Here is a 13795-nt window from a genome sequence, read left to right as displayed (position 1 = left end):
TTACAGATATATCCGGTTTTCAGAACAACCATCTCCTTCTCAACTCACGTACGGGATAAACAAGTGGAAGAATGATTATTTGATTTGCAAAAACTATTCTTCACTTTATAAAATAATCCACTATAGGATTCCTATAAATATCTAATATCCTAATGCATATGTAATGTGATTCACCATACACAATTTCTGTCTACATACATCTTTTGAGAATATGCAGTGATTTCAATATGGAATATCTAGATGTGTACAATGATATTTTCAATGCAGCGGTGTTCTTTTTAATAGTAATAAAAATAAAAAGACCATGAGACTAGGAAAGACCGTGGATCATTGTGTTAATTTAATTTTCCATCTTAAATTCACTAGAAACTAGAATGGACTAGTTAGGGAGGTGTGGCCTGAGCATGTGGTAGAGGTTTGAGAACTTGGGTTAAAGTTGAGTCCACCGGAGCCTGAGCTGACCTTTTCTGCCTTTGCTGATGTGGAGGGTCCTGTGTGTTCCTGGTCCAGACTGACTGAAGTTTCACCCTGGCTTCTGTGTGGGCCTGTCCTCTGTCCCCAGACAGTAGCCATGTGTGTTGTATTTTACCAGGTATCTTCTCTACTGTGCCTTCATCCCCATCCTGGGCCCTGACAGAGACAGTGTGATAAGTTCTGATCCCCACAGGTGGAATCCCAAAACAAGCAGCTCTTGCTGGTCACCCCAAGATCTACTTATACATGAGGTTTTGAAAATCATCTCCTGAACCTCTTCCGACAGAGGTGAGTGGCTTGATTTTCAATAAGCAACTATTGGACACCCCAGGGTACAAGAAAGCTGGGTAAGCATTGGGACTTAATCATCTGCCCGTTCAGGTTCTGCAAGTACTGAGTCCCAGCACCAGCATCAGAGAGTGGTGTTAGGCTGGCATTGCCCTCTCCACAGCCCCTTTCAAAAATCAGGCACACTGAGTCATTCACACTTTCCTGTATTTGCTTATTTCCTTGACAGATACTTGTTGAGCCTCTGTTCTCTGCCTGGTGCTGGGGTGGGTGGGCACTGGGGACATGGCAGTGGAGGAGACAGCACAAAAGTAAATGTATCAGTTAAAATTACTGTTCACACCACAAATAAAAGGAAAGCACACAATCAAATATTGCAAGGAGAGGAAACTTGATTTCAATGGGGAGGGGGATCTTCCTCCTTCTTTGAGAAACTAACATTTACATGTCTTTCTGAGAAATGACATTTAACTTGAGGTCAAGAAGTCAGCAAGGGGTGGGGGTGGCATAGAGGAGAGTAGAGTGCCAAGGGTTCCCAGCTGAGGAAATAGCAGGTGATAAAGGACCAGAGAGGTTAAATGACCTGCTCCAGCCTCTATGGTTGGAGGCTGGGGGGCCTCTGATGTGTCTTTTTGCCTTTGTATCCCCAGTCTGCTTCCTAAACATGACCTCAGCACTGACTCCAAGGTCAAGAGCTTTGCCCTCTGCTAAAGCAGTGATGAGCACGGGGCCGGCTCATCGTCACTGGCAGGTTTTCCTTATCCACCAGGTGGTGGGTTGGTGGGTGGGCAGGCAGGGTGGTGGGGGGTTGCCTCCTCTTCCCACAGAAGCCATTGTCATCACACCAAACTTGTGCCTATAGAAGAAGTAACAACACCCTGTAGAGGTCTACAGATGTCCCTAGATGTAAAATGTCACTCCCACAACTTCAGGTCGTTTGCTTATGCTGGGACAATCCACAGAAGCTTCCAAAAAAAAAAAAGCATGATGCTGGACAGCGCATCTTCAGCTGCTCTCATGGCTGCTTCTTAATTCTCTTGATATCGTAACCATTTCTAAACTCTGCCTGGCTCTACCAGGCCCCTTTCATGACATCAGGGCCTATGGCCTTCTCCTCCAACACACACCCTCAGATCCAACTAAGGGTACCTAGTGCCCTCTCCATCAAGCCCTCTCCTTCCTCCTCTCGTAGTGCTTTTGTAGCTACTGCAAAACCCCAGAAACCTGTCCCCTCCTGATCCTTTTATGCTCACTATCTAGAAAGGTTTGGACCCTTGCTAGCTCTCACCCTCTTATGCGATCACTCACACAAAGCAAGGAAATGTGTAGAAAACCATTCCCGGCACAGAGTAAGTTGATGCTGAATAAATATTTACTTTCCCTCTACATTGTTTACCAACTGTGTTACGTATGCTTTAGGGTTTAAAAGCAAAGACTTGTCAGTTGGGAAGATCTAGATTCTTCTAATCTTTGCTCTTCTGGCTTTCTGCTTTGTGACCCTGGAGAAGTTGTTTAACTTCTCTGAGCCTCCGTTCCCAGCCTCCTAGAGTTACTATGAGTTTAAATCCAACAATACCTTTAAGAGATTTTGCATCAGTGCCTGGGATGATACTACAGGCCTTTGGGGGCCCAGAATGTCACCACTCCAGAGGGGCATCGCTGACATCATGCTCCAGAGGGCGCTGTTCACTGAGACTGCCACAGTGTGTGTCTCCTGCAACAGGCAGCCGACTACAGACACCCTCTCCGGCCACCTTAATGGCCATTCCACACTCTCTGGAGACTGTTCTCAGCCCCAGCCTTTTTATTCATTCATCTGTACTTTGCACTTCCATTTTTACCTTGGTTTACCTTCTCAACCCTGGCTCAACCCACCTAACGTCCAATAAAGCAATGCTTTCCCTTAAAGTGCAGTTTAAGGGAAAGTTTAGAAGAGAAAATTCTTAGAAAATCTCTAGTATAGCCAAGTAGCTCCCATTGTGTGGCAGTGAGTTTCTCCTGTCCCCTAGGGTGTTCCAGCTCCTTGTCACTGTTCCTCACAGCCCCTGAGGATGTGCCGCTCTCTCTTTAAAACTCTGAACAAGGCAGGGACCAAGTGCTTCTTTTTGGTCTTTCTTCATATAACTTAGACATGCTAGCATTTCTGAAATATCTTAAGAAACCATCATGAAGAACAGCAGGAAACAATATTGGAAATACAGTGGCCAGGCATGGTGGCTCACACCCGTAATCCCAGCACTTTGGGAGGCCGAGGGAGGAGGATGGCTTGAGAATAGGAGTTCAAGACCAGCCTGGGAAACATAATAAGACTCCGTCTCTACAAAATCAACAACAACAACAAAATCAACTGGGCATGGTGGTGCACACCTGTGGTCTCACATACTTTGAGGCTGAGGCAGGAGGATCGCTTGAGCCCAGGAGGTCGAGGATGCAGTGAACTGTGATTGCACCACTGCACTCCAATCTGGATGACAGAGTGAGACCCTGTCTCAAAAAAAAAAAAATAAATAAATAAATAAATAAATAAATAAATAAATAAATAAATAAATAAGAAAGAAAAGAAATGAAAAAGAAAATACATACAGGATAAGCATCCAGCTTCCAAAGCATTGATTTCTGACTACAGCAAATGCGGACTGCCACCAAAGACTGGTAAGACCTCACAAACACTTTGCCTGGATTCAGGCTTCACTAGCTCCCAGTGGTGGGGACATCACAGCTTCCAGTGCTTCCCACTGGGACCCAATCAAGATGCCAAGAAGAGGTATAGTTTTTTGTGGTGAGAGTATAGTTATCTTAGGATAACCAATGGCTTTGGGAAACAAGTTAGCTAGATAGAACTTAAAACCTGAACTTCAAATTTTTTAACTCATTTTAATGGGTTTTTCTATTGAACGTGGCAATATCCTGATTCTTCACTTCTTCATACAAAAACAAACATACGTACCAATTGCACATAGGCACGTAAGACTTGCGGAAGCCACGGAATGCAACTGGTTCTCGCCAATGGGCTTGTAAAGTGGTTTTATTGTGTTATAGTTACACTTCTTATTTCCTGTGCTCTTAGGGTCTTTCGTGGTGTCAGTGCCCTCCCATCAGAAAGTACCCTGTGTTTGAGCAAGTTGGACTTTTTGCAGCTATGGAGACCTACACCATAAGCAATCACAGGGCGTCTCACTGAGAGGGCTTTGGAAAGGACTTTCGTAGGATCTGAGCATGTTTCAGGTGATGTGGTTGGGGAGAGGCTTAAGGAAGCAATGCTTTGCTCTGGATTAGGTGCAGTTAGGGAGTAGTGATGATTCTATGATTCAGTATGTTGATAATTCTTATTATCTAGGTCAGAAGCTGTTCTGGGGAACGAAACAGCAGACACTCATCATAGCCAGGATGGGGGGATATTTGGCCATTTTGTGGCTTGGATAACGTTTGTGTTTTGACGGTGTTCAGACATTATTACAGAGTGACCTTGTTTTATCCCAATCCATCATGATCTGAGTGGCCTGGTCTGAGGCTGACGATCTGTGAGATTGCTTGTGCTTGACAGGAGCAAGACCCAGCCTCCTGTGCCAGGAGAGCCAAGACCTTGCCGATAGTTCAAGGTCAGCTCCCAGAGGTCAGGGCTGCTTTTCCACCCGTCAAATGCTAGTTAATGTCTAGGGTGAGAGAAGAACAGCATCAAGCCTCGGTACCATGGCTCTGTTCAGCCTTGCCAAGGATAATTCTCTCCCTCTATCCTGTTCCCACCTCTCCAAGATAAGACTCCCGCCCTGATTATAGAGAAAACCTTTATAAAACATGTTTGTATTTTCCAGATCTCCTGTTCTGCACTGGAAGGATGGGCTCTGAAGCTAGCATAGCTGATAGACAAGATATGTTGTCAGAACTTTCGTCACTCTCACGGAAGCCTTTTCCTCCATTGGCTGTAATCTCCAATATGGCCCATTTTGCTCCACATGGTAGATCCCGATTGGCCTGGACTAGTGACCCCTGGTTAAACTGCCACACTAGTTTAAAATTTGTGAAGAAGTTATAACAATTGTAGCTATTTATTGCATAATTGCTATTTTCTAGGAACTTTACCTATGCTCTTGCATTTAAATCATACAACAATGTTTGAGAGTATATTATTATAGCCATTTCATAGGTGAGGAAACGGAGGCTCAGCAAAGGTCACCTAACTGTTGCTCAGGTCACCTAACTGTTGGGTGGCAGAGATAGGGTTCAAATCCACGTCCGTGCTAACCCAAGCTAGAGGCCCTTCCACTCTGCCACGCTGCCTGTAGCTGTTACCTCTTCTGGGAACATTCCTGGCGGGGATCTCCTATCTTCTCCCGATTCCTTATGCACAAAGGCCAAGTTATTCAGAAAGTGATATACCCTGGCTAGCTGACCCAGAGATGCCTACAGAGCACGGTGTGCCTCCTGAGAGTACCAACACCATCAGACCTTGTGATGCTCCAGCCCTTTCTCCCCAAGCTGTCTTCTCTGGAAGGAGGGAGGCACCTGGGAAGACCCTTGCTGCACTCGCACCCTGGATACAGACACACTTTGGCTTCACAGCAGTGGGGACCCACTGCTCACCCCACAAAAATGTAGGGTATTCCTGAAGTGCATTCCCAAGTCTAGCCTGAAAGAGTCCTGAAGCTCAGACGCCCTCTTCTGTGCCCATGAGGCCACGAAAAATGGTTTCTACCAGCCTTGCCAAGTTCTATCTAAAAGGAGCCCATGCTGTTCCCATGTGAGCTGCCTGATAGTGGTAAAGACATCAGAGATAACTTCTCCGGCATTACCGAACAGGAAGGAAATGCCACCCTCTGTCCACCACAGGTTCTGAATGTGATAGGTGTAGTCTGTGGAGCTGGATGGTTTACTGCTTCTCGGGGCTCTGAACCTCTGCAAATCCAGCAGGGTGGCGATCCTCCAATAGCTTGGATGATTTTCATAGAAAACAGGAAGTCCTCTGCAGCAGCAGTTAGATGCACTTGTTAGCAAAGCTGAGTAAGAATACAAGTCCAACACCCACCCACCCTTCTGGGTCTCCTCTTTGGGGCTGCCTTAACATCCTGTCCTCAATCTTTTCAAGGCAGCAAACCTGCCCCATTACAATTCTTGAATTACTTATTCGTGAACAACTTGAGAGCAGGGGCTGTTACCTTGCATTGTTTCCTAGCACAGCACCTGGTATATAGCAGATGCTCAATAAATAGAGTGTTTATATTGATTAAGAAGGAAGAGGCTCTTCCCCATAATCCCATTCAATCATTGCTATGGAAAATCCTCAAGAAATGTTTCTGGATTCAATCAACTGTTGGTAAAGCAGTAATTTTTTCATAGAAATGAATTTCTTCTCCACCGCAGTTACAAAGGGACAGGAGAAAATCATCTGACTTCTTCTCTCAGGCCACATAGCTCATATTTCCTACCTCTAACCTGAAATCCTGACTCTCAGAAATGTCCTAAAGTTAACTAAGGCTGTGTATGAGCTATGAGAGGTTTGACTAAAAGGCAGACTGCAGTAAGTGTTTTTGTTTTTCTTTTTGTTTTTCCATTTCTGTGGAGGAATAATAGACTTCTAATTCTAAATCAGAAGCAGTAACAGCCATGCCTATTTCCCTTTCCCCTCTTTCACACAGTGGCTGTTTCACTGCTGAGCAGGCTAGGGTGGTAAGTGCTGTAAGAAATCCCAAATTCATAACGAATTGTTCTCAAGTGGGTGTCTCTGGAAGAAGAGCTTCTGCACCTGGGTTCATCAGATTCGGTAAGGACCGCAAACTGTTGGTCCTTCCCTTAAAATGAGCACATACTGACTAAAGTAGATGTTACATACAAATGAAGCACATATTTTTATGGAGAAAAGGAAATTCAGGAAGAAAATATGTTTATTTTCAAGAATTTGAAGGGCTGTTAAATGGAGGAGACTTCAGACTCATTTAGAATTTCAATGAGTCTTCTCTGAAGCACAACTAGAAAAATGTTCTTTATCACAGTTTCTCCTTTAGTTCTATGAAAAAAACATGTCAAATGGCACACCAAGTGCAGAGTGTGTTGGCTCCAGCTTGCCTTTGCAGCCCAGTGTCTCACTGAGGCTTTCCATGCTCCATTATTTGCTTACTTGAAACTTCTTTCAGCTCCTCCATGTTTTCTTTCCTTGGTTGCCCCTGCCTAGGTCCCATAGAAGATTACACTGTAATGTGGTTAGTACTGTACACACGTGACATCTCCATTACAGTGGGAGCCACCAGATTCTAAGTGATATAAGTGACAGCAAGCTCATTGATTTTATATACTCATTGGTTTATTTATTTATCATCATTCAGCAAATATTTATAGAGTTTCTACTGTGTGTAACTCTAACTCATCTTCAGGGCTTGGCCTCAGGGTTGCGATTCTGCTCATCAAAATAGGTGCTCCCCGGAGGGCTCCCATGTTTCATATCCTGGCATTTATCACTGGTCATTTCACAGTTGATTGACTCATGTGCACCGCCCTCTCTGCTGAAATAGGAGCTGCATGATAACAAGGACTGATGTCTAGGATGTCTAGTACAATGGTCAGCACACACAGTCAACACCGGGTATCAACACATCATCAGTGAATAATGATTGATAAATAAATTAATGTATACATAAATGCAATGAGTTTTCTGCCAGTTGAAGTAAGTTTGCAAAGAAAGGGTGGATCCCCAGCTGATGGGGATCTTTTAAAAATGTTATTCTTTTTGGCATTATACCAACCATGCTAGGTTGTTAATTGATTTCCTTAGTTCACTTCCCCATTAGACTATGAACTCCTTGAGAACAGGAAGAGTTCTATTTGTCTTTGAAATCCTACAGAATAAGCATGCAATCAATGTTTGGGAAGTGCACAAAATGTCTATTTTCTGAGAATGGATTGTTTACAGAACAAGAATGCTGAGGCACTAAAGAAAAAGTGGCAGTAATGTAATCCACTTGCTTTGCCAAGCCACTAAGAATACCTTGGTAAATATTAGCTAACGCGCAGCCCTTTGCTTGCTATTAAGATTTACTGATTTCAATAGAAAGGAACCTAAAAACTGAGCATATTATATAACGCAGACACCAGGGACAATCTCTAATCACCTAAGAGTTCATAAAATACATATTGGCTCTGTCTGTTGTTAGATTAAATGCCATTGTCTAAAAAAAGTGGGATCTGTGCAATAATGGGTCTGCCATGTGAATGACAGCTTTGGTTAGTGGATGAATTTATCCTGTATCATTGCATTCTCTAAGAATAATCCCTCTCACTCTGAACAAATAAATCAATAGCACTGGCTAACCCAGTGCATGTAAAAAACACCTTCAGTAAATGCCAGGTTTTCCAGAATAATAAAGACTTCCAACAATAAAGACTTCTTTTAAGTCTGTTTCTTACATAACGGTTGTATAGAGAGATTAACGTGGTATCTTGTTTCTTCCTGGTGTGATCTTACTGTTGTCTTGTAGATATGTACTTATCTATGTTTGTATGTTCACCTGCATCTTTGTGAACACTTGGAAAACTCAGTATTTCAGTGGGTTTCAGAGAATAGGCTGGGAGATTGATGATAAGTAACTATTTCCGGCCAGTAGTTATTAGGCACAACTTTTAGGAGAAACAAGTGAGCAATAGAGCGTGGCCAAAGAGAGGAAGGCAATGCTGGAACCCAATTCTCTCCTGACCCCCAGGGACCTTAGCTGATGGCTTGTCATGTCTTGGCATGTTGATATTCAAGCCATGTGATGTTGGAAGGAAAAAATACATATTCAACTTGGGGCTTGGTCTGAGAACAACCAATTGCCTTGGTTTAAATCACACGATTCCACTATCAAATTAAGTGTTTTCAAGTTAACACAAATTAGCGTCAGTCCACTGACTGTTGCCTACAATAAATTAGGCTGAGTCTGAAAGAAATCAGTCTGCATAGAAAGACCAACTCCCAGCACCACTTCGTTGCTTTTTCCAGCCATGAATGCTTCCAGGTGGAATGTGTTTGAGACATTGGTAAGTGGAGGCTGGGGAAATCACCTCTCTGTAAAGCCAGGCAGATAATGTTTCATTATTAATGCAGTCATGGAAACCCAACGTTATTCAAGTGATCAATCGGGATACTTCTTCACTCTACAGAAGTCTTCTTTACTTGTAAAAGTAAAGTGAATTTAAGGGAGGCTAGAGGAGCAGGGTGGTGGGGAAAAAAACTCAGAAGTTGGTGTGTTAGGAGCCATCTCTGGAATTACAATGTATGACAAAGAGAATGTGGATTCAATTGATAACTGTTGGTTTTAGAATTTACTATTTGAGCTGAGAGTCACTCTCTGGAGACCTGGATAAACAGTGCGACCCTGAATGCACCTGGGAGAGAGGTCAGTCCACATGGGTGTAGACCAGGCTAAAGGATGCGTGTACGAGGAAAGGAGGAGACCACTTCCTCCTCTGTACCTCACATGCACCATCCCCTAATCCTCGTTGGGGACTTGAGGCCAATGAGGGCAGTGTGGGAGGAGAGGAGGGCCCTCTGACTATGTGCATTGTTGTTTATTCTCTTGGCAGCATTTTTTTTTTCTTTATGTCTTTAAGACCTGTTCTCAACATTTCCAATCACCACAGCTGTGGTTTTCTTGTCACCGCTTCGACTTGGTGTTAGCTTCTTGTGTTTTCGGCTGGGTTAAGGCCTTGAACAAGACACTGTGGGATATCACTATTATTTAAAATGTATCACTCAGTTGGTTTCGCTTCCTAGTTCTTACGAATAAACACATTTTTCAAGGGGGATTTTGAAATCTATTTTAAAAACATATTTGCATTTAATGAAAAATACCCTGAAGACATTGCAGACCAGGGTGGGCACACCTTGATATTCTTGGGCGTAGGGGAGGAGGTAATCTAGCGTTTATGACTTTAGGTTTCACCATCGCTGGCTGTTTATGGGACAGTCCCTTCACTATTTTGCTGTAAAATGGAAGTCACAGTAACGTCATCTATAAAAAATCAGTTGAGCAGATAGGAATTTGAAAAATGTAATTCATTCACTGAATTATTTCATTTATGTTTACTGAATAAACAGTAGGCACTCATCGACTGTGCTAGCAACTGGGATATAGGAATGAATAAAGTATGGTCTGTCTTAATGGAGTATTATTTAAATCAGTGCTTCCCAGTCCTCCAGCTTTGGAGTAGGGAAGGAAGTGTGAGATGTGTTGATGGTGGCTCTCATACTATTCATTTTGGGAATCTTGGGAAACCATGGGGAGAGAGTAGGAACAGGCTTGTAGATTTATGGAGAAGTCCTGTGAGACCATCTGGTTGGATCTGAGCTCTGTTCTAAATAGTGTTGAGCATTTAACAAAAAGAAATGTGACCCATACTTGTCTAAAAGTATTTTAGGGAAGTGTAACTTTAGAATATAACATTTGATAACTGAGACATGGAGTGGTAGAAGCTCCCCTAGACTGGAGGCAGGGAGCCCTATATTCTAGTTGTCATCCTGCCACTGGCTAGGTACATGAATTTGGACAAGTCATTTAAATTTTCTGAATCTCAGTTTTCTCACTTGATAAAAGAGAGAACAGAATTAAATTAGGATTTTTCTTGATATATGAGTATCAATAGAAGTACATAGATGATTTAGGAAGTATATTGGTGAGTGTTTTATGGATCAGTTATTTATTTTTCTATATCTCAAAAATATATGATGCTCAAGTTTGTGATTTTCAGAAATTATTGCTTAGCATAAGGCTAAATTTATGAGAAGGTGATTTAAGTAATATTCAATAAATAAAAATACAGGTCATAATTGATTATTACAAACATATTTAAGGTTACGTGAGACCAGTTGAGGTCAGGAAACACTTGAATATATAATCTCTTAGTTTGTCTCCATTTCTAGCTCTCTGTGATTATTTTGACTCTTTATACTTGAGTAACATGGTCTTCCAGTGGAAAGTTTCTATCAGAAATAGCATTGCGGTATCCAGAATAAACTTGTCAGCTTGCCAAATGATTAGTAACCCAGATAATTTTGAATGATCTTTTCGTAGTTAGGTCTTTTATGTGAGTCACCTAGTTCACTATTGCTACAAACATAATCCTTTTTTGTTTTTCTTTGATGTGTTTTCAGATCAGGGTGTTGACAGAAAGTATGTTCAAACGTCTTCGGAAATGGGTTGTCACTCGCTTTTTTGGGCATTCTCGGCAAAGAGCAAGGCTAGTCTCCAAAGATGGAAGGTGCAACATAGAATTTGGCAATGTGGAGGCACAGTCAAGGTTTATATTCTTTGTGGACATCTGGACAACGGTACTTGACCTCAAATGGAGATACAAAATGACCATTTTCATCACAGCCTTCTTGGGGAGTTGGTTTTTCTTTGGTCTCCTGTGGTACGCAGTAGCGTACATTCACAAAGACCTCCCGGAGTTCCATCCTTCTGCCAATCACACTCCCTGTGTGGAGAACATTAATGGCTTGACCGCAGCTTTTCTCTTTTCTCTGGAGACTCAAGTGACCATTGGATATGGATTCAGGTGTGTGACAGAACAGTGTGCCACTGCCATTTTTCTACTTATCTTTCAGTCTATACTTGGAGTTATGATCAATTCTTTCATGTGTGGGGCCATCTTAGCCAAGATCTCCAGGCCCAAAAAACGTGCCAAGACCATTACATTCAGCAAGAATGCAGTGATCAGCAAACGGGGAGGGAAGCTTTGTCTCCTAATCCGAGTGGCTAATCTCAGGAAGAGCCTTCTTATTGGCAGTCACATTTATGGAAAGCTTCTGAAGACCACAGTCACTCCTGAAGGAGAGACCATTATTTTGGACCAGATCAATATCAACTTTGTAGTTGATGCTGGGAATGAAAATTTATTCTTCATCTCCCCATTGACAATTTACCATGTCATTGATCACAACAGCCCCTTCTTCCACATGGCAGCGGAGACCCTTATCCAGCAGGACTTTGAATTAGTGGTGTTTTTAGATGGCACAGTGGAGTCCACCAGTGCTACCTGCCAAGTCCGGACATCCTATGTCCCAGAGGAGGTACTTTGGGGCTACCGTTTTGCTCCCATAGTATCCAAGACAAAAGAAGGGAAATACCGAGTGGATTTCCATAACTTTAGCAAGACAGTGGAAGTGGCGACCCCTCACTGTGCCATGTGCCTTTATAATGAGAAAGATGCTAGAGCCAGGATGAAGGGAGGCTATGACAACCCCAACTTCATCTTGTCAGAAGTCAATGAAACAGATGACACCAAAATGTAACAGTGGCTTTTCAACAGGAGTAAAACAAAGTCTCTAAAGTTCCTAGTGGCTAGAAGCATTATGAAGCAGTCAACAATTCAGGGGTACAAAAGTAGGATGAGAGCTTTCAAAGTCTACCAGCACAATGACCCCTGAGCCTCGCAATTGTGATCCCACAAGACATGCATCTCTGCAAGGCTACTGTATTAGAAAGTGCAATGCATTTATATGAGACTGGCATATGGGAGCCATAGGTGCTCACTTGGAATCTTAAATATGATTATTTGAGCTCATATAAGGTTGATGGGAGCAGACAAAATTATCAAAAGTTTCATGGACAGGCCTAATATTTTTTAAAGTTTCCTTAAAGAAGTTACGAACTTTAGAAAGGCTCAGGGAAGAATAATAATCTCATTTTGATTCTACTGATAAGAAAGACTCCACTTTTATTTTAATGTGGACTTTTACTCAAAGAAAAATCGTCTCCTAATTTGGGGAGATGAACCAACCAATCAACGACAATAAGAAAATGCTTACACAAGGAACAATTTGAGGCTCTAAGCTTCTCATGTGGTACATTTAGACAGAGGCTAAATCTACACACTAGAATCTTGATAATACCTTCCTGTAAGACAGAATGCTTTAGTTAAAAGTGGTGATGATATTTCTTTCAATCTGTATTGGATGGCTTAAAGGGCTATAAAACTGTTTATAAAGAGCATTTCCTGTTCTTCCAAGACAGCAATGAGGAGTTGGAAGGTGCAAAGTCAGTAGAGAAGGGAATGTATCATTAATGCACCTGAGAAGAAACAGTTTCATGTGTTTCTCCACCTAGAGTTTGTACTGGAACGCTGTTTCTAAAGAAGAAGTGGGAAAGAGAGAGGAATGGGATGGAGCTCCACAGTCAGAATGTTACCATGTCTTTCTTTCCCTGGGAGCCCATCTTCCTAAAAGGGATCAGCTTATGGAAAGATCGACCTTGAGGGGAAGGTTCTACTGTGAAAGTCTTTTTCAGATTCCCACCTGCATCATTTTGAATGTATCCTGGAAAAAAGCTGGTACTCAAAGCTGCTTAGGAGTCAAATGTTTTCTGTGTGTTGATTAATATAGTAAATTTCTGAAACTGTGCATGCACTTTGATTATTATTATTATTACTATGCATTAACTGAATCAGGTCCCAGGTGAAAATCCTCTTGCAGATAGGACCCCCTCCTGGAAGGGGTGGGAGGAGTGGAGAGGAGGCAGATAGGACACGTTTGTTGTCTGGAGTCCTCAGGAGGAAATGACCCTGGCCACAGACACACCCCTTCCGGTACAGCTCCATCACGCCTCTCCAGTGTGAGTCTTGGCACGTAAAACAGCAGCTGCCCACAGTTGGTGGGAGGGATGGCTTATGTTTTTGCGTGCCTGGGTGGTGTTTGTACAGATCCATGTACCACTCCTGTCCTTCTGACTAAGAACAGTGGGAAGTCTGATGGGTTTAGGGTTGCACACCTTGTCAGTGGCCGTAACAGTGGCCGTAGCTGGCCCATGTGGAACTCTCACTCTGTGCCTGTGAGTGCTTTGGCACCACAATTTAATGTGCTGACAGGAAAAAGAAATCAGGTATCACAAGCTTGAGGGAGCTGGAATTCTCTGCTGGCCCACTGTCATGATGTAGCCCCTTCATAAACTGGAGGGAACCTGTGTTGACACTTGTTCCCAGTAGCATGCATTCCTCCTGGTGTATTCTCCTGCTGGCTGGCAGCGTGCATGTGGATGGCTGGAAGTGAGATGGTCATAAGCAATCCATTCCC

General features: G+C 42.8%; 1 protein-coding gene across 7 annotated transcripts in view; it reads left to right on the top strand.

The window, feature by feature from the left end:
• The window catches only part of KCNJ1 (potassium channel, inwardly rectifying subfamily J, member 1), a 67990-nt gene extending 54864 nt beyond the window's left edge, over positions 1 to 13126 (top strand). For 2 of the 7 annotated variants that reach the window (XM_011934664.1, XM_011934665.1), the window contains 2 exons: positions 593 to 762; positions 10880 to 13126. In XM_011934664.1, the coding sequence (XP_011790054.1) occupies positions 10901 to 12019 (1119 nt within the window). In that variant the 5' untranslated portion in view covers positions 593 to 762; positions 10880 to 10900 and the 3' untranslated portion in view covers positions 12020 to 13126. Of the gene's footprint in view, positions 1 to 562; positions 763 to 8613; positions 8767 to 10879 lie in introns of those variants that run through there. The other 5 variants (XM_011934666.1, XM_011934663.1, XM_011934667.1 and 2 more) reach the window with 4 other exon arrangements.
• Positions 13127 to 13795: the final 669 nt, after the last annotated feature.

This window comes from Colobus angolensis, unplaced genomic scaffold (assembly GCF_000951035.1).
Source record: "Colobus angolensis palliatus isolate OR3802 unplaced genomic scaffold, Cang.pa_1.0 Scaffold137, whole genome shotgun sequence".
NCBI lineage: Eukaryota > Metazoa > Chordata > Mammalia > Primates > Cercopithecidae > Colobus > Colobus angolensis.
This window is presented reverse-complemented; position numbering and strand designations above follow the sequence as displayed.